The 17,416-nt window shown below is 48.3% G+C and overlaps 1 protein-coding gene across 6 annotated transcripts; it reads right to left on the reverse strand.

Moving 5' to 3' along the window:
• Positions 1-332: 332 nt before the first annotated feature.
• On the reverse strand, positions 333-16,868 carry LOC120707649. Of its 6 annotated transcripts, XM_039992599.1 has the most exons (19): positions 16,651-16,868; positions 15,419-15,531; positions 14,005-14,154; positions 13,779-13,895; positions 13,622-13,706; positions 13,235-13,343; positions 13,080-13,147; positions 12,836-12,961; positions 11,652-12,754; positions 10,630-10,833; positions 10,475-10,535; positions 10,147-10,260; positions 9,800-9,913; positions 9,651-9,728; positions 9,250-9,304; positions 8,994-9,154; positions 1,482-1,626; positions 1,041-1,147; positions 333-681 (listed from the first exon to the last, which is right to left on the reverse strand). In XM_039992599.1, the coding sequence occupies exons 1-15, from the start codon at positions 16,846-16,848 to the stop codon at positions 9,296-9,298; spliced, it is 2,649 nt and encodes an 882-aa protein (XP_039848533.1). In that variant the 5' UTR covers positions 16,849-16,868; the 3' UTR covers positions 333-681; positions 1,041-1,147; positions 1,482-1,626; positions 8,994-9,154; positions 9,250-9,295. The 6 variants fall into 6 exon arrangements, with proteins under 6 accessions (XP_039848533.1, XP_039848532.1, XP_039848534.1 ...); XM_039992598.1 differs by lacking the exons at positions 8,994-9,154; positions 9,250-9,304; XM_039992600.1 differs by lacking the exons at positions 1,041-1,147; positions 8,994-9,154; positions 9,250-9,304 and having other exon boundaries at positions 339-681; positions 11,652-11,946; positions 12,064-12,754.
• Between the last annotated feature and the right edge of the window lie 548 nt (positions 16,869-17,416).

The following is a 17,416-nucleotide window of genomic DNA, read 5'->3' on the forward strand; positions in this document are numbered from 1 at the left end:
TTTTTAATATTTGTAAGAGAGAATAGTTTAATTTTTATATATTGGGAAAGAAAGTAAAAAAAATATTTGGAAGAGGGGTGAACTGTCCACTAGAGACGCCCTCCCCCAACGCCAGCGTCCCACCTTTTCTTTTCACGTACTCCTCGGTTCTAAATTATTAGTCTTTTTTATTTTTTAGATACATAAATTTGTTATGCATATCTAGATGCATAATGAAAAATACACATAGAAAAGCAAAACGACTAATAATTTGATACAGAAGAGTGATTCACTGAAACAGCTTCATCAAGTGATAGCACGCTTCTAAGGTGGAATTTCATGGAAAAACAAAGTTAGAATAGTAACACCAAATGCTCGAATCATTACATATTCAAAAATTTTGAAGGTTAAACAGTTCACAAATGTAACAAGGGGCAAGAAAGAAAAATGCAAATCTGAACAATTCAGCAGATTTGCCAATGTAATTTCACATTGCATTGTTGACAGGCGAAGTATACAGCAAACAGAAAAACTTGACATTAAAAGGATCAGCACCGTCAAAAAAAAATTTCTGAAATACAACAGCAATTGAGTTAAGCTGACTGTAGGATACATGTACAAAGGTTATAATTACAGCACCGTGATGGCAGCCACGCCAATGGCCATGTAGATTTACACATCTCCTACCATCTCTGCACAGACCTGAACCAGCAAATGGTGAGGGGCGTCAGAAACATTCTTCAGCAATTATTGTTTTTTTAGAGGCAGTGACGAAGCATTTTACAGAGCAGTTTTTTCCTGTAAGAAGTTTACACCTGAATATCCAAGTATAATTTTAGGGTTCAAACAAGGCAATGAATGGAAAACAATTCATGACATTAAACATTTTTTTCCAGGTTAGAAAAGCATCAGGAGAATAAAAATTCTACCACTAAAAGTGCCCACAAGAGATTATGATAACCATATCCATTTGTACAAAACATGATACATGTATACAGGCTTACTGTCGCCAAGAAAAGAAGAAAACAAGGATAGCTCAGTTTTAGAAGCTGGTATAGTACCATTGCCCCAAGTTGGAATAAGTCTTTTGCCGATTAAGTTCATAAAGAGCCGTGAAAAAGGTAAGAATATCATAAAAGTCCATTAGAACCCAGGACTCAACCTGCAACTGCAAGTGACAGGAACATTTTTAGGGGAAAAACTATTACACTATGTTGATGTGCCAGGCAAGTCACTTGACAATGAAGCCATAGTAAACTTATTGAAGACGGCAAGGCAGACAAGGGTGCAAAAAGTCCCAGAGGTGCTCCAGATTTGCTTTTATGAAGGATTAAATGAAACATAAGACAATCTGCTGTCAATATTTCCTATGGCATCAATTACTTCGATTATCGTAATTAATACCCATACGGCTTAAGTTGTAGCTAGAAGCAGATAAAATAATACTTAATATATCCATACCGGGTATAATAGTTAATCGTAGAGTGCAAACATTTACGTACCAATCCCCAAGGCACTTGAACAAACTCATCGAGAATTATCTGTCATAATCTAGTTGGAGATGGACCTAATGTTTTCCCATGGAAGCAGCATAAAGCACATGATGTGGTCAATCTTCATTCAGCATTCCAATGCATACCTCTGAATCTGAAAACAAAGAACAGAAGAAACATATCACATCCACCCATATCATGTTTTTACAAATTAATATGAACGTGCCTAAATGCCATCCCTGGCAGTTAAAATTGGGGCTAATTGGGTTGGTGCCATTGCAAATACCTGAGTTTGGACATCTGCCATTACAATTAGTCTAATTGGAGCCATGCCACTACAACACGTGATATGACATTTTGTATGCCTTTGATGTTTTTGGGCCTATGTGCAGGCTCCTTCAATGCATACCTTTCTTCCCCCCACAGATCCTTCATCACCATCTGCGAGTAATGAGCTGGAGCGGCCGCCACCTCGACCACCGAGGAGCTCTGGCAACTTAGTGCCCCATTCGTTCCATGACATCCAATCTGTTCTTCTCGTAGTAATCTTCTGATGAAGCCCATCAGAGAGTATGGGTTCTTTGTCGCCTGACCCCAGGACAAGCTCCTCCTGCGCCCTCCCCCCACGCTTCCGCAAGCTCCTGCACGCCGGTGAGCACGTCCCATCCCCTCCATGGCCACCAGCGAGCACCACCCCTTTCCCCCCATGGCCACCAAGCCAGCTCCTGAACCGGAGAAGCAAAACCAGTGATTCTTACCGGTGGCGGTGGAACAGATTGCCAGGCTCATCGGAGGGGCAGACGGATGAAGCCAGGGGCGGAACAGGCTACCAGCACAGTAGGGCAGCAGCTGGCAGTGATGAGTGGTGCAGGTTTCACAGGGCAATTGTTGAGAGTAGAAGACGAGACGACGGCTGACCGATGGGACCTGGTCCTCAAACGGCAGGGTGCATGGCACCAATGCAGAGTGAACACGACATCAACAAGGCAGTGGTGCAGGCCCACATGTTAGCAGGCAGTGGGGCTTGGATCAGGCCAGCTGCGAACATGCACGGGGAGAGCCTCAGGTCATCTAGTGGTGACCAAAGATGGGGAAGAAAGGAAGTGGAAAGAGGATGAGCGTGGGGTTCACACATCTTGGGAGATGTAGTAAGGGCATTTTGTCCATATGGAAATACAGGAACTTCATGGGGGCCCAAAAGCATCAACAACATACAAAATGGCATCTGCGGTGGAGAAAGAATCGTAATGACATGGCTCATATTCTTAGCGCACCCCACCTAGCCAACCCGACCATAAAACCCAGGTGTTATAGTGGGAGGAGTGGGGGCTTTTATCCACAGTCCATCAATCCCCCTACGGCGTGCGAGCCCGGCGTAGCCCGCAGCAGGTTCTAGTTGTTGGAGTATATTGAGCCCATGTGTATAGAGGCTCATCTAGAAGCCCATGTATAGGTATTATATAAACCCACCCTTCTAGGGTTGGAGGAATACAAGTCATTATTCTCTCCAACATGGTATCACAGCCTAGGGTTTTGGATCCCCATCCCGCCGTCGCCGGCGAGCCGCCGGCGAGCCTCCCCCACCGGCCGGCGAAGCAGCTCCACTCCCTCTTCTTCAACCTCCGCGCCGCTTTCCCTTGTTTCCGTGCGGCCATCCTGCTCGACGCCCCTGCGCGATCCCGACGTCCGCGCGCCCCTGCGCGGCCCCGCCCCGCCGCCGGCCTGCCCCCGCGCCCTCCGCGGGCTTGCGCTTGCGCGGCCCGCGCGCCAGCCCCCGCGTAGCCCCGTGCACCCATTCCCCTGGGCGGCCCCCGCCCCGCAGCGCCCCTGCGCGGGGCTCGAGCTGCGCGCGCTCCAGCTCCGCGCGGTCCTCTACTCTGCTTTGCCTCCGCTTCGCTCTTTGCTTAGGTCTTTTCTCCTCCCATGGCAGCCGCCGCCGCCGCCCCATGGCTGGTCGGCCGCCGGCGCTGCCCCTCCCTTCCGCTTCCTCCTCTGCCCCCGGCGCCGCCGCGTTGACCTTCCTTCCCGCCGCCGGCGCCGCGTCCTCTGCTCTGCTGGACGCTGGATCTGCTGCCGCCGCCCCCGCGGCCGGCCCGGGCGCGGCCGCCGCGGATGCAGTCACTGAAGCCTCCGCCGGCCTTGGATCTCTCGCCGCGCAGTGGACGCCGCAGCCCCAGCATGCAGCGGCCTTCCAGGCCGCCCCTGCTCTGCTCCAGGCCGCCCCTGCTGCAGCCGCTGCTGCCCGCAAACTTCAAGGCTCCTGCCCTGCGATTGCTGCGGCCCCTGCCACTGCGACCTGGCGTGCCCTGCGACGCGAGCTCGACGCGCTTGCTGCCATCGAGCAGGCTGCTGCGGTTCGCTGCACGAGTCCAGAGTTTACGGATGCCGCGCAGGTCGCCGTCGCGCCCGCCGTGCACGCGCATGCCGTCGCGTCCGCCGCGCGGGCCACCACCTCCCTCGCCGCCGCGCGCGCCGCCGCCCCCGGCGTGTGGCTGTCCCAGGGCGCCGCCGCCGCATCGGCCGCCGGATCCACCTTCCCCGAGGCCCCGGGGATCCACCTGACTCTGGCTCCTGGAGGTGGTACTCGGGGCACTCCTCCCACTCCTGCTCCTGGCCCTGGAAGCATGCCCTGGCCATTCTTCAGCGCCCCATGGCCAGGGTGCATCCCGATGTGGCCGGTTCAGGGTCGTGGGGGGGGGGGCGCTCGCGTCCTCAGCCCTAGCCGGCGCCGTTCTGGACCCCACCCGCTCCACCCAGCCAGCCGCCGACCTGGCCTGGGGGGTGGGACTAGGCCGCACTGGCGCCGTCCTTTAGTGCCATGGGGCGGACGCCGCCGGTCAGCACTGAGTGGATCGCCGACTCGGGTGCCTCCTTCCACACCACATGCCGGTATCCTCTTTTCTGTCCGACCCCCACACCCCTCTTGTCCTTCTTCCATCATGGTTGGTGACGGGTCTTGACTTTCTGTCACCGCCGTGGGTTCTGCTTCTGGCTCCTTTCGTCTTCCCAATGTCCTTGTTGCTCCTCAGATGGTTCATAACCTTCTTTCCATTCGTCAGTTTACAGCTGACAATTCTTGTTCCATCGAGTTTGATTCTTCTGGCCTCACTGTAAAGGATTCGGCCTCCCGGCGTCCGCTACTCCGGTGTGACAGCACGGGCCCCTTTACACCCTTCGCCTTCCTTCTTCCGCTGCACCACTCTCGCCTTCTTCGCCCTGGCCGTCTTGGCCTGCCGCTTTTGCCCCGACGCCGTCTTCCACCACCTGGCACCGCCGTCTTGGTCACCCTGGCCGCGACGTTCTGGCTCAGCTCAGTCGTAGTACCGATGTTCCTGGGACTAGGGCTCCTGCTGAGCCCCTCTACCATGCGTGCCAGTTCGGTCATCATGTTCGGCTCCCTTTTTCTTCTTCTTCGCATGCGACGCATGCATTTGATCTTGTTCACTGTGACCTGTGGACCTCTCTTGTACTTAGCCTTTCTGGCTATAAGTACTATCTGGTGGTGGTCGATGACTTCTCGCACTACTCTTGGACGTTTCCTTTACGCGCCAAGTCTGAGACCTTCCCCACCCTCCTCCACTTTTTTGCCTGGGTGTCCACTCAGTTCGGACTCACCGTTAAGGCCGTCCAGTGTGACAACGGGCGGGAGTTCGATAACTCCACCTCCCGTTCCTTCTTCCTTTCTCGGGGTGTTCAGCTGCGTATGTCTTGTCCGTATACCTCTCCTCAGAACGGCATGGCTGAGCGGATGATTCGCACGACGAACGACGTCGTGCGCACCCTTCTGATCCAGGCTTCTCTGCCCCCGCGCTTCTGGGCTGAGAGCCTCCACACCGCCACCTACCTGCTCAACCGCCTTTCGTCCACTGCTTCTCCTGCTCCCACTCCACACCACGCTCTCTTCGATACCCCTCCTCGCAACGACCACCTTCGGGTCTTCGGGTGTGCGTGTTACCCTAACACCTCTGCCACCGCTTCTCACAAACTGGCGCCCCGCTCGACTCGTTGTGTGTTCCTCGGGTACTCCCCTGACCACAAGGGTAACGATGCTTTGACCTCACCTCTCGCCGCGTTCTGATCTCCCGACACGTCGTCTTTGACGAGTCGGATTTCCCCTACTCTACCTCCTCTACACCTTCTCCTGACTCCGAGCTGGAGTCTTTGTTTCCGACTGACCCGGTGGTTCAGCCACCGTTACCTGTCTGTCCTTTCCCTGCAGGTTTTCCCGGCACGCCGGCACCGCTTCCGGTGATCCCTGCTGCGCCGAGCGCGGCCCCGGTGCCCGCGGTCGCGCCACGCGCGGTCCCCGGACCTCCAGTCGTGCCGCGCGCGGACCCGATGTCTCCCACTGCGCCACACACGGCCCTGGTGCCTTCACCTGCACCTGCGCGGTACGCTCAGCCGGTGCAGGTGTACCGGCGTCGCTCGGCGCCGACACCGGCACCGCAGCGATACGCTGAGCCGGTGCAGGTGTACCGGCGTCGTTCGGCGTCGATACCGGCGCCGCCGCCGGGGGCTCCTGCGACGCCGGAGCCGTCGCCGCCGCCTCCTCCTCCGGCTCCCTCTCGAGCCGGAGGTGTACCACCCGCCAGTCATCCATCGGGATCCTCGGCATATTCATCCTATGGTGACTCGGCGGATGGCGTCTCAGGCCGCGACTCTCTCCACCACTGAGGGAGAGCCGCGGGTCTCTCCGGTACCCTCCTCTGTCCGCGACGCCTTGGCGGATCCTCACTGGCGTCGCGCGATGGAAGAGGAGTACGTGGCTCTTCTTGCCAACCAAACGTGGGACCTCGTGCCGCGTCCGTCTGGTTGCAATGTGGTGACTGGCAAGTGGATCTGAACGCATAAGCGTCGGGCTGATGGCACACTGGAGCGATACAAGGCTCGTTGGGTTCTCTGGGGGTTCACTCAGCGCCCTGGTGTGGACTATGACGAGACCTTCAGCCCAGTGGTGAAGCCCGCTACGGTGCGCACGGTCCTCTCGCTTGCGCTCTCGCGCTCCTAGCCTGTGCACCAGCTGGACGTGAAGAATGTGTTTCTTCACGGCACTCTCAGAGACTGTCTATTGCTCTCAGCCAGCGGGATTTGTGGACTCGAGTCGTCCGGATATGGTCTGCCGGCTTAACAAGTCTCTATGGTTTGAAGCAGGCTCCTCGGGCTTGTACTCTCGGTTCGCCACGTTCTTGCTGACATTGAGGTTCACCGAGGCCAAGTCCGACACGTCTCTCTTCATTTACCGCCGTGGGGATGAGACTGCATATCTGCTGCTCTATGTCGATGACATTGTGCTCACAGCCTCCAGTCAGCAGCTACTTCAGAGTGTTATCTCCTCTCTGCAGCAGGAGTTTGCTATGAAGGATCTGGGTCAGCTCCACCACTTCTTGGGCGTCACTGTTGAGCCTCGCTTGTCTGGTTTTCTCCTTCACCAGCGGCAGTACGCACTCGATATTCTGGAGCGGGCTGGGATGACTGATTGCAAACCCTGCTCCACTCCTGTCGACACTCAGGCGAAGCTATCTGCTGATCTGGGTGATCCGGTGGCTGATCCTACTGCCTACCGGAGTCTGGCCGGCGCTTTGCAATACCTCACCTTCACCAGGCCGGACCTCACCTACGCTGTTCAGCAGGTCTGTCTCCATATGCATGATCCCCGGGAGTCACACCTTGCTGCACTGAAGCGTCTCCTCCGGTACGTCCGTGGCACTGTGGACCTCGGCCTAGTGCTTCACCGCTCGTCCTCTGCTGAGCTGGTGGTCTACACCGACGCTGACTGGGCTGTTTGCCCGGACACTCGTCGCTCCACTTCCGGCTACGCCGTCTTCCTGGGCGGCAACCTGGTCTCCTGGTCGTCCAAGCAGCAGCCGGTTGTCTCCCGCTCTAATGCCGAGGCAGAGTACCGGGCTGTCGCTAACGGCGTGGCAGAGGCGTCCTGGCTACGACAGCTCTTGGCGGAGCTCCACAGCCCACTCGTCAAGAGCACGCTCATCTACTGCGACAACGTCAGCGCCGTGTATCTCTCCACCAACCCCGTCCAGCATCAGCGGACGAAGCACGTGGAGATCGACCTACACTTCGTGCGCGACAGAGTCGCAATCGGCGATGTTCGGGTACTCCATGTCTCGACTACCTCCCAGTTTGCTGACATCTTCACCAAGGGACTGCCCTCCTCGACCTTCTCGGAGTTTCGATCCAGCCTCAATGTAGCTGGTGGCTAGTTGTGGCTGCGGCGGGGGTATTTGCCCTTTGTACTCTATTTGTACTCTCTTCTTGTCCAGTCTTGAACACCGCTGCGTCGGTAGTTCAGACTGCGGGGGGTGTTAGCTTTCTTGTTGTCCAGTCTTGAACACCGCTGCGCCGGTAGTTCAGACTGCGGGGGGGTGTTGGAGTATATTGAGCCCATGTGTATAGAGGCCCATCTAGAGGCCCATGTATAGGTATTATATAAACCCACCCTTCTAGGGTTGGAGGAATACAAGCCATTATTCTCTCCAACACTAGTGCCCGGCGTAGCCCGCAGCAGGTCTCAGCACACGAGAGGCGCAGGGGAAATCGCGCAGCGAAAATGCGTGGCCGGGTGGGTTCGAACCCGGGACCTCGGCTCTGGTACCATGTTAGCGCGCCCCACTTAGCCAACCCGACCATAAAACCCAGGTGTTATAGTGGGAGGGGTGGGGGCTTTTATCCATAGTCCATCACATATTATACTAGTTGTTATGGTAGATCTCCAAACCTAGATGTTTAAAATGGCACCAATACAGTTAACCCTTAAAATTGAATAAGGTAAGCAAAACAGGGAATTTTTCAGAAATGACATTAAACAACAGCAGCAGCAAAGCCATTAGTCACAACTCCTATGCAGAGACAGTCTAGAGATAAACCCAAATAGTAGTACAAGAAAAATTGGGATATAGTAGTGGAACTGGTAATAATAGTGATAGTAGAAACTAAATTACTAGCTCATGGTTCTCACATGTGAATGGCTAGTTTTCATGTGCTGCTATCCAATGGCATTTCAAGGGATATGATCGCGTTCCAGTTTATTTTTGTAATGTCCTCCCATATCAATTTTGGCCAACCCTCTCATTACAGGTCTGGTCATCATCCTAGGAAGGTGTGGATAATAACTAATAAGCACAAGACTGCAGCAAGAGAAGATGTATCTAGAATTTGCTTGCCTTGTCAACAGCCATTAGAACTCGACAAATCTCAGGGTTGGCTTGAAGACACTAGTGTAAGATTTTTATTGCCATACAATAACATATCCCAAGGAAACGTGTAAGGCTAGAGGCCAAGCACTTCGGGCATAATTGGACACAATTAACAAAACGTCACTAGGACTTTGGTTTGCATTTTTATTTTTCATTTCTATAACCCATGCCAACCTCATGAAGCAAGCTGGATGACCATAGCAATTGTGCATCAGTTGTGATCACATCCAACTAATACACGATTAAGAGAAAGCAGGGGGTAATTCCTTAATTATATTATAGGTGATCACTGGGATCAAGAAGCACGCACATGGAAAGGTTCCACAACGTGCCCAACAGGGCCATGCAGCATGCATAGGATGCAGCAACTGCGAGGTACGACAAGGTGAGGTGTCAGGAGAGCCGTGGCAGCAGTTGTATGGCCGCATCAGGCGTGAGGGTCGGATCTCCAGGACAGTGGGCAATTGTTGTCTGCATGCACAACCATACAGCTAGTTCCGATCAGTTTGCATTCAAATGGTGGGTACTCGCTGTCTGCTTCGCATTGCCGGGATCAAGTGCTTTACCGCATCACTCATGTGCAGCAGCAGCAAAACAGTGGCAGGCACAACATCACCGCTGCTGTGAACATGCAAAGCCCCATCAGCTCGTGCAGGACTTTATATAGCATAGTGGGCATAAAATCAATCAATTGATATGTGGCTTCCTAATCCAGTTTGGAATCGTGCTGGCCCACGATGATTTCATCTGAAGGGAAGAATACCCCAATGCAAAGAGACTAGGGGAGGAATATGTAGGAAGGTCCGATGGGACCTCGCAGCAAAACCACTGTCCGCATCATCTAAACCGCTAAGCGAAACAAGTCTGGGGTGGGTTGATTTGGCAATAGTTTGGAGATGTAAAGTGGAACATTTCCTTTATTCATGCAAGTAAATGACAATGATTAAACATCAGGGAAAAAACTCACTGCCTCAAGCATATTGTCCTCAACAAAGCAGCTTATTGTGTCTGCACCATTGTGCTGGAGGATCCTGAGCTTCCCTTCCTATAGTTCACCATGATGAAAGCATTAGCAAGCCATAATATCTTTGGTTATTGAACTAATTCTCTACCCACCTTAGTCCCATAAACAAGGCCACCTCCTGGTGAAGGATGAAAACATGCAACATTGACTTCATCTTCAGCACTAGGAAGCACCCTTACAAGCTCCATATCTGAAACTCTATATACCTGAAAGCAATAGATGAAAATAATGGATCGATATATTAGCTTATATTCTACGAAGTATGAGAAATATTAGTAGTGTGGAGAACAATAAGCTAATTGTTGCAACTTCCAAGCATCAGGAAATATAATTTAACTGCAAAACCAGCATTGTCACCATCACCATAAAATCATTAATATGATATCAGTTACCGATCAAACTATGATTTGGAAAATTGGAATATAATCATTGCATCTACCTCCAAGATAGTATATACAGGAATCCCATTGTCTCCTTCCATGACTACGCTCCTGAGGAGAGAGCCATGACGACGACCATATGCCAAAAGTATGTGTTCGGATGTAGGTGAGAACTGCATCAAAAGAGAGGCAAACAGATCCAATTCAACGATGAGAACTTCAGAACTGTAAGATCAACTTCATCAGGCTCATGTTTTAAATGCTACTGACAATAAAAAAATGTTACGGCATGAGTCCCAGACACAAATGACAGGTTAGAAAGCAAGGTAAACAGCATCTATTGACAGAAAAATGCACAAAAATACAAATAAATAAAAATAAAACAACCTGAATGGAAGTTAAGCAATGTGCTGCCCTTATTGCTCTGGAAGCAAGAATATCCCCAAATCTGCAAGGCATTGCCAGTTTCAAGCTACACGGACCATTCACAAACAGTAACTTGGTATACAAAAAATATTAAAAGGCAATCAAGAGAAAATTACGTCGCCTCCTCAAGCGAATAAACCCGAAGCTCATAGATAACTCGGTGAGAGGGAAGTGGGTGCCGAGTTGGTGATGATCCAGCCCCTGCCGACTCATAAGGCAAAGGCAATTGGCTGCCACGGTCACCTTCTGTTTGAGGCAGCAAACATGCAACACAGGCTACCAGAAATCGTCCACACGGAGAAAAATGGGCACCCATTTCACTGTAGAATTAATAACTTCAGAGTAAGTAATCAAGTTCCAATTCCATGCTGATGCTCAAGATTTAACAAATGTAAAGGTATAATTCACATATGAGAAGACAAATAAGCAACCGAGCAATTTGTTTTACGGTGTAAACAGGCCTGGAACTTGTGCTGGCTACAATTAGTTGCATATAAGTTCAGAAAGGGGGGAAAATCCAAATTACTCCCCTCAAGTATGGCCAAAATCCAGATGACCCGCTAAATTATTTTTTTGCACAAGTATATCAATCGGTTCTTAACAAGATTTATCCTTTTTTTTTCTCCACGCACATGTGGAGTTTTAATCCCAAAATTTAAAAAAAAAATTGTTATTATTTGGGTAAGATAGGACATCTCATAGTAAATTAATCCTTAGTAAATATAATTGTATGGAAAACAATGATGAAAAAAATCATAGTATATTTTTTGTACTTAAGTTATGATGCCCACTCATTCCAAAAATTTAGCTTAAAACTTGTGCATGGAGAAACAAAAAAAGGCAAATCTAATTAAGGGGTAATTTGGACCATGACATAGTTGAGGGGGCAAATTGAACCAAAAAATAGTTTAGTGGGTTACCCAAACTTTGGCCATACTTGGGGAGAGTAATTCGGACTTTTTCCCGTTCAGAAACTGGCTTGGGGGAAATTACACATACTTGTGCAGGCTACTATTAGTTATATTAGCAAAAACCTTTTGTTTCGAAATGAACTAATTAGCTTCTACTAGATGTCATATATTTAATACCAGAGAAAGTATCACGGAAAAGAAAAGAAATGACATCACATCAAAATCACCTGCAAAGAACGGCATGAGAAATCGTCAAGCGGCATGCCTCAGGATCTAAAGGAACACCCGGTTTCTTTATATCGTGCCGCCATATTCTGAGCTTCACTGTACAAGGCAACTCAGTACCAGGAGTAAACATCGGTGCAGTGATTTCTGAACCAACACCCAGTGAAGCAGCATGAACCTCAGCTTCATCAATTTGAGGACCTAGGAGAGAACTCCCAACACCAGGTACAGTGCGTGAGGCATAACGTCGATTTGATCCTCTAGAACTGCCAGCAGTTATGGGGATTGATGAAGAACCTGATCGTCCAAGGTTATGAATATGTGGTGACTCTCTAGTCAAATTATTAGTCCCTGCAGTACCATCGATAGATAGGTCTTCAAGGACATTATTGTTCACTAGTGCAGGGTGCAAACCTGTACGGTTTTGGGCCATCAAAAAACCCTGCAGAAACGGCAACTCCCAGTTACGTGAATCACTGAAGAGATAGTGATTTTGTTGTCCGCTTTCTACATTTCTTAGGAACATTTGAACATCTAATCCACCAGAGATGAGCATATTCAGTGGCATAGCACGGCGCGCATCGGATCCTGAAAGCCCAGCCGCTGGTGGAATTGGCTCAGTGTTGCTCAGGGAAGACACTGGCAGATCATCTCTTGCACTAAACCTCTCAAGATTACTAATAGAGCTGCTGCCCTGCAGTCTTGAGTTGGACTGCCCCCCAGCACCATCCATGTCAATTCCATTTGAAGCACGCACAGGGACTGCATCCGATATGTAATTAGATGTAGTTGGCTCTCCAGGACATACATCCATAGATGTAGCAAACTGGTCAGGCTGTTGAGTTTCAGCATCTGATGTGGCAACTTGAACCAATGATGATCTCTGCTGTGCACCGGTTGAACTACTGTCATTGCCAAGCACATGTAAAATTCCATCATCTCTGAGGTATGCAGGCAACAGTAAGCAAGGGGACGCTACATTGGACTCCAGATGTGGACAAAATCTAGAATTACTGTTTGTCACAAACAGGGCTGAAGGATAATTTGAATAGCCAGAGGATGTTGCAAGAGTCAGCGGTGAGTCTGCAGACTCAATATTATTAACCTGAAAGTAAAGCTATGTGTAAGTTTGTACAGCAAACATGAAACACTTAAGGGAAAGCACAAGTGCAGAGCCCATCTCTACCTCTGCTGTTAGAAGATATGGAGCACCAAGCGGGTGAAAATGCACAGCTCTCAAAGAACGGCGGGTTCTTAGTATGATGGCTGGGATAGAAGACCAATCTCGATTATTGTAGTTCCATATGTACAACTGACACAGAAAAGTATAAATTGATTTGAGGATTAGTATACAATTTACTAACAACCATGTACAGAAACACTGCAGAAAACTTTTTCTTTTGTTTTTCAAGGTTGACACTAAGTCTCACTTTGTGACCTGATGCAACTGCCAAAATCTCCCCTCTTGCATGAAATGCAATGGACGCAATTGGCCGATCTGCCAGAGGAACATCAAAAGGAGGTTACAGTGTTGTTCCAAATTTGCTTACGTATAGAATGCAAGGAGTTTGCTGAGATATATTACGGAAGTCTTGTGATCCAATACAGTCTGAGGTATTAGCATCCCATAGACGAACTTCATGATCCAAACTTCCACTAGCCAGGATATCAGAATATAATGGATGGTACCTGACCTGCAATACATTAGCACCTTAAATTTCTGAGGTATATTAGGATGTGATAAACAAAGCTGCAAAAAAATTATCCCATGGCTTCTTGTAAAAAAGTCACCAAGCAACAGCCATATAATATGGTCAAAGAAATCACAAATTGATGTTCTAGCCAGAGTATTATTGAAAAAGCAACAAGCACATTATTCCTAGGTTCCTTTCTTTGCTAAACCAAATACATTATTGGAGCCCATGATGCTAAACAAAATACAATAGAAAATATATGCTAGTCTGAGACATACCACCCAAGGAGTTCGTCGATGACCACTCAAAACCTTCAAACATTTCCCAGTATGGCAGTCAATTATTTTAACCGTATGGTCACCACTAAGAAAACAGATTGAGTTAGTTGGCACATCTTTCAATTTAGTTTGTTATTCAGTGAGTCAATAAGCTTACTGTGTGGATGCAAGTGTTTTCCCGTCTGGACTGAAAGCAGCTGCAATAGTTGACCGCGGAGGCGGTAAAAGAGGGCAATACTTGGCAGACCAACGATGCAGGGACTGCGATTCTGCCCTGTACACAGTAAAACAGGAGATGTGAACTACTCACACATGTTACTCAACAGTCAGTATATGATGAATTGCTCTTGAATATAATTGTAATGAAAACAAGCTTTCCTTACCAAGAAAAAATATCCTGTTTAGCATCTGCATCTGCAAATCTTAATTCAATTAAATCAGGATCACATGTTTGAGAATTATTCCATATCCTTCTAGCTTGGTGTTTTGTTCGAGGGGAGACTTCTCGTTGAACTAATAGATGAAAGATGTTCCTGATTATGACATAAAAAAAGCTAAAGTTAGTTTTAACGAATGGATATGTTTAATACAGTTAGAAATGCCAGTCAACTGTTTTAGCGACATTCTAGAAATGGTTTGAAGTCCTTATAGGCTTATTTTAGGACTACAGCAATGGATTGAGCTGCCAGGACCACATGTTCACCACTCTTTGACACAAATAAAAGCGCCTAGTGCTACACACCATGCAAATAGCACCACTGGAACTAGTATCATAGGGAATAGTGTTAACAGTCAACTTAGTATACTAGTATCTTAGGGAGCAGATGTCCAATACAGCTGAGTCTCATGAAAATAGCAATTGCATTAGCATGTGCTAACACCATGCTTCCCTTTGACATACAAAGTGTGTGAAAACTTGAAATTGTTAGGGAAAAGTTAGCGGCATTAATGGCATCGATCAATCTGTCACAGCTAGACTCCAGATCAGCCTGAATCCAGGTTATATCCCATCAGCCTTCAAGTCTATTTTCTGGAGTTCCCTAAACAAATCTATTTTCCGGAATAAATAAATAGTGGCATATATCTAAAATATTGTTCTGACTTCTTACAAAAAAAAACTCTTTATTACAAAAAAATTGCATCATTCTGGAAATAAAAAGTAAGTTGAACTTTGAAGTGACAATCAAGTTCAATAAAAAAAAGGATTATTGGTGCTATGTTTAAATAAAAGCCGGGCATCACACATCGTCATCCCTCCTTTCTTATGTCAGATATTGTGCATTCATGCAATGCAAGAGTGAGGCAGAATACACAATGAAAATGAAGTTACAGAATTCATTTCAAGTACTGAATAAGGGATACCATCAAAAGAACTCTGTTAACCAGCAGTTCTTACAATAGAAAGAATATAGAGGAATCTTAGCCTGCAGGCCCACACACTTTGCTGTGCTACACACAGAATCTCCACCATTACAGCTAAAACCACTTTAGCAAAACAGTAGTCCACTTTTACCATTTTTAAGATGTGACTAACTACCACTGCAAGGGGCTACCAAGCTGCTACGCACCAAACTCTTGCTGCTAGCCTAGTTACCAGCTAGCAAGCCTCATTAATATCCAGATGCCGACCTCTCGCCTAAGAGGCTAACACCTAATTACAGCCACGCACATAAAGCCTTTTAGAACAATTAGAATAGTGGAATGGTGACATTAATGACTTATAAAGTACTTGTGCATCTTATCTATCCGAAAATTTAAGCAAACAATGGAGGAATAAGTATTTGTAGAATAATTTACCGTTGCCTTGATCTTCTTGGCAATGGGATTTGACATCTAGAAAGCAAACCAGAAGAAGACGCTGCTGTAGAAGTTTGCTTTGCTTGTTCTAACCAATTTTCAGCCATTTCAAGCTGTTGATATATTGACCTAGAAATAATTAGCCAATAAATGATGAATAAATGATGAAATTTGTGATCAGATAAATTCTTTTTTCGGGACACAGTGACACTATATGCTGATAGAAGTTAAATGGACAATTGAAGTTTCCATACAGCAGTAATTAATTAGATAAGAATTATAAACAAACTGTGGAAAATATAGGACATCATAAATAGACGGAATTATAAACGAACTGTGGAAAATACAGGACACGGTAAAGTTGTGTGGTTCCACAAATTTCAAATATACTAGTAGTGACACATACCCTATTGGACCACCCTTATGCTACCAGTCAGTACGCCATGGTATACAATGAGTATAAGACATAGTTGGCACTGCACCTTGCAGCGTCATATGACGTCAAGTACATATGTTAACCTATTGTAACTTTTTGTCGCATTGGTGTATTAACAAATTGCAGTACAAAGCAACAACTAGCATGCAGATTATCTTATTTCTATACTTTAACTCGCCCTGAATGCATCTGGACAACCTAATTGCATCTTTTTGAACTGTTCTTTTCGATCTAGAATCTATAACTGTCCAAATATATCATAACATAATCTGGTCTTCAAGTTTACTTCCTGCATTCAGGTACCAATGGATGTGTGGAATTGCCAACAGATCCTCAGTACACATTCAATCTCTATAGTGCAACCATACAATGGCATAGGAATTCTGCAAAGGGAAAACATCCCAACCATTTTCTTCTTGGATTGGACATGTCAAATTAACTGCGTAACGAAGACATTCAGCACGACTATGCCATGAGGGTATTTAGATTCAGTGTTCACCTCCCAAAAATGGTAGGTGAATCAGGCATATGATAAGTAGCTCAGCAGCAAATCGTCAAGACCAAAGGGGTTGAGAGCCAATCAGCAAACCCCAAAGGAGCTTGATAAGGGCAGGGGCGGACCCAGTGCAGGACATGGGCGTACACATGTACAGCCGATAGCTTTTGCAAACAAAATCAGAAGTTCGTAGGTAATATATTGTAACTGGTTCAGATCCGAATACAGATAGCTTTGTTAGGGTTTGGGGTGCTCCGCTTTGCCTAGCAGAAGGGAAGGGAATGGAAGGGGAAGGCATACCTGGTGGATGCTCGTCGCCGGCAAAGGGGCGGGCGAAGGCGTGGCGAATGGCGCCGCCGCTCGCCCAGTCGTCGCCGCCAGGAAAGGAAGACCAGGGAGGAGAGAGACAGAGAGAAGGGAAAGGGTGAACGAAACGGAGATGAGCCTGAGCGCCGAGGGGAGAGGAGGGGGCTGAACCGTGAACGGCCCAGGCCACATCAGGCTTTCCTTCGTCAAGTCACAACGTGACTTTACTCGTCATATGTTTTGATCCAACGGCTCACACCGTCTCAAAGCAAAACTTCAGGAATTTTAGAGTGTGTTTAATTGAGCTGTGGTTTTTGGAAAAACTACTGTGATCTGTGACTTTTGAAAAAACTGTTATGAAAAAACAGCTGTGAAAAAAATAAAATACCGTTTGGTTGGATAACTGTGAATTTTGAGAAAACTGTTAACCGAACCCCACGTATCATCCACGGCCCTATCACTCAACTCTCTAACCCTCCACTTACAAGCGGGCCTCGCTTGTCTACATCTCCTTCCTCCGAGCGCACAGCGGAGAACAACGCCGGAACCTTGGAGCAGCGCCAGGGGCAGGCGGAGCAAGCCAAGGGTCTGCGGTAGCGGAGGCTCGCGTCGGCGGTGCACGCAGCGGATCTCGCCCCTGGGGATGGAGCCCGTGGCGGTGGCCTGTGCACGGCAGAGCTCGCCCTGAGGGTGGAGCCTGAGGCGGCGCCAGCTCGCGCGCGGCGCGGCAGTGCTCACACTCTGGGCGGAATCCACGTTG

This window comes from Panicum virgatum, chromosome 5K (genome assembly GCF_016808335.1).
Source record: "Panicum virgatum strain AP13 chromosome 5K, P.virgatum_v5, whole genome shotgun sequence".
In the NCBI taxonomy this organism is placed as follows: domain Eukaryota; kingdom Viridiplantae; phylum Streptophyta; class Magnoliopsida; order Poales; family Poaceae; genus Panicum; species Panicum virgatum.

Bases quoted from the DNA above. Each gene is read 5' to 3' on its own strand.
- LOC120707649 (XM_039992598.1), bottom strand. From the start codon at position 16,848: ATGTGGCCTGGGCCGTTCACGGTTCAGCCCCCTCCTCTCCCCTCGGCG. The intron at 14,155-15,418 runs GTAAATTATTCT...TGTCATAATCAG, and splicing joins CCAAGAAGATCAAGGCAACG to GAACATCTTTCATCTATTAG. The intron at 10,261-10,474 runs GTTGTTTTATTT...CTTTTGATGCAG, and splicing joins ATTGCTTAACTTCCATTCAG to TTCTCACCTACATCCGAACA.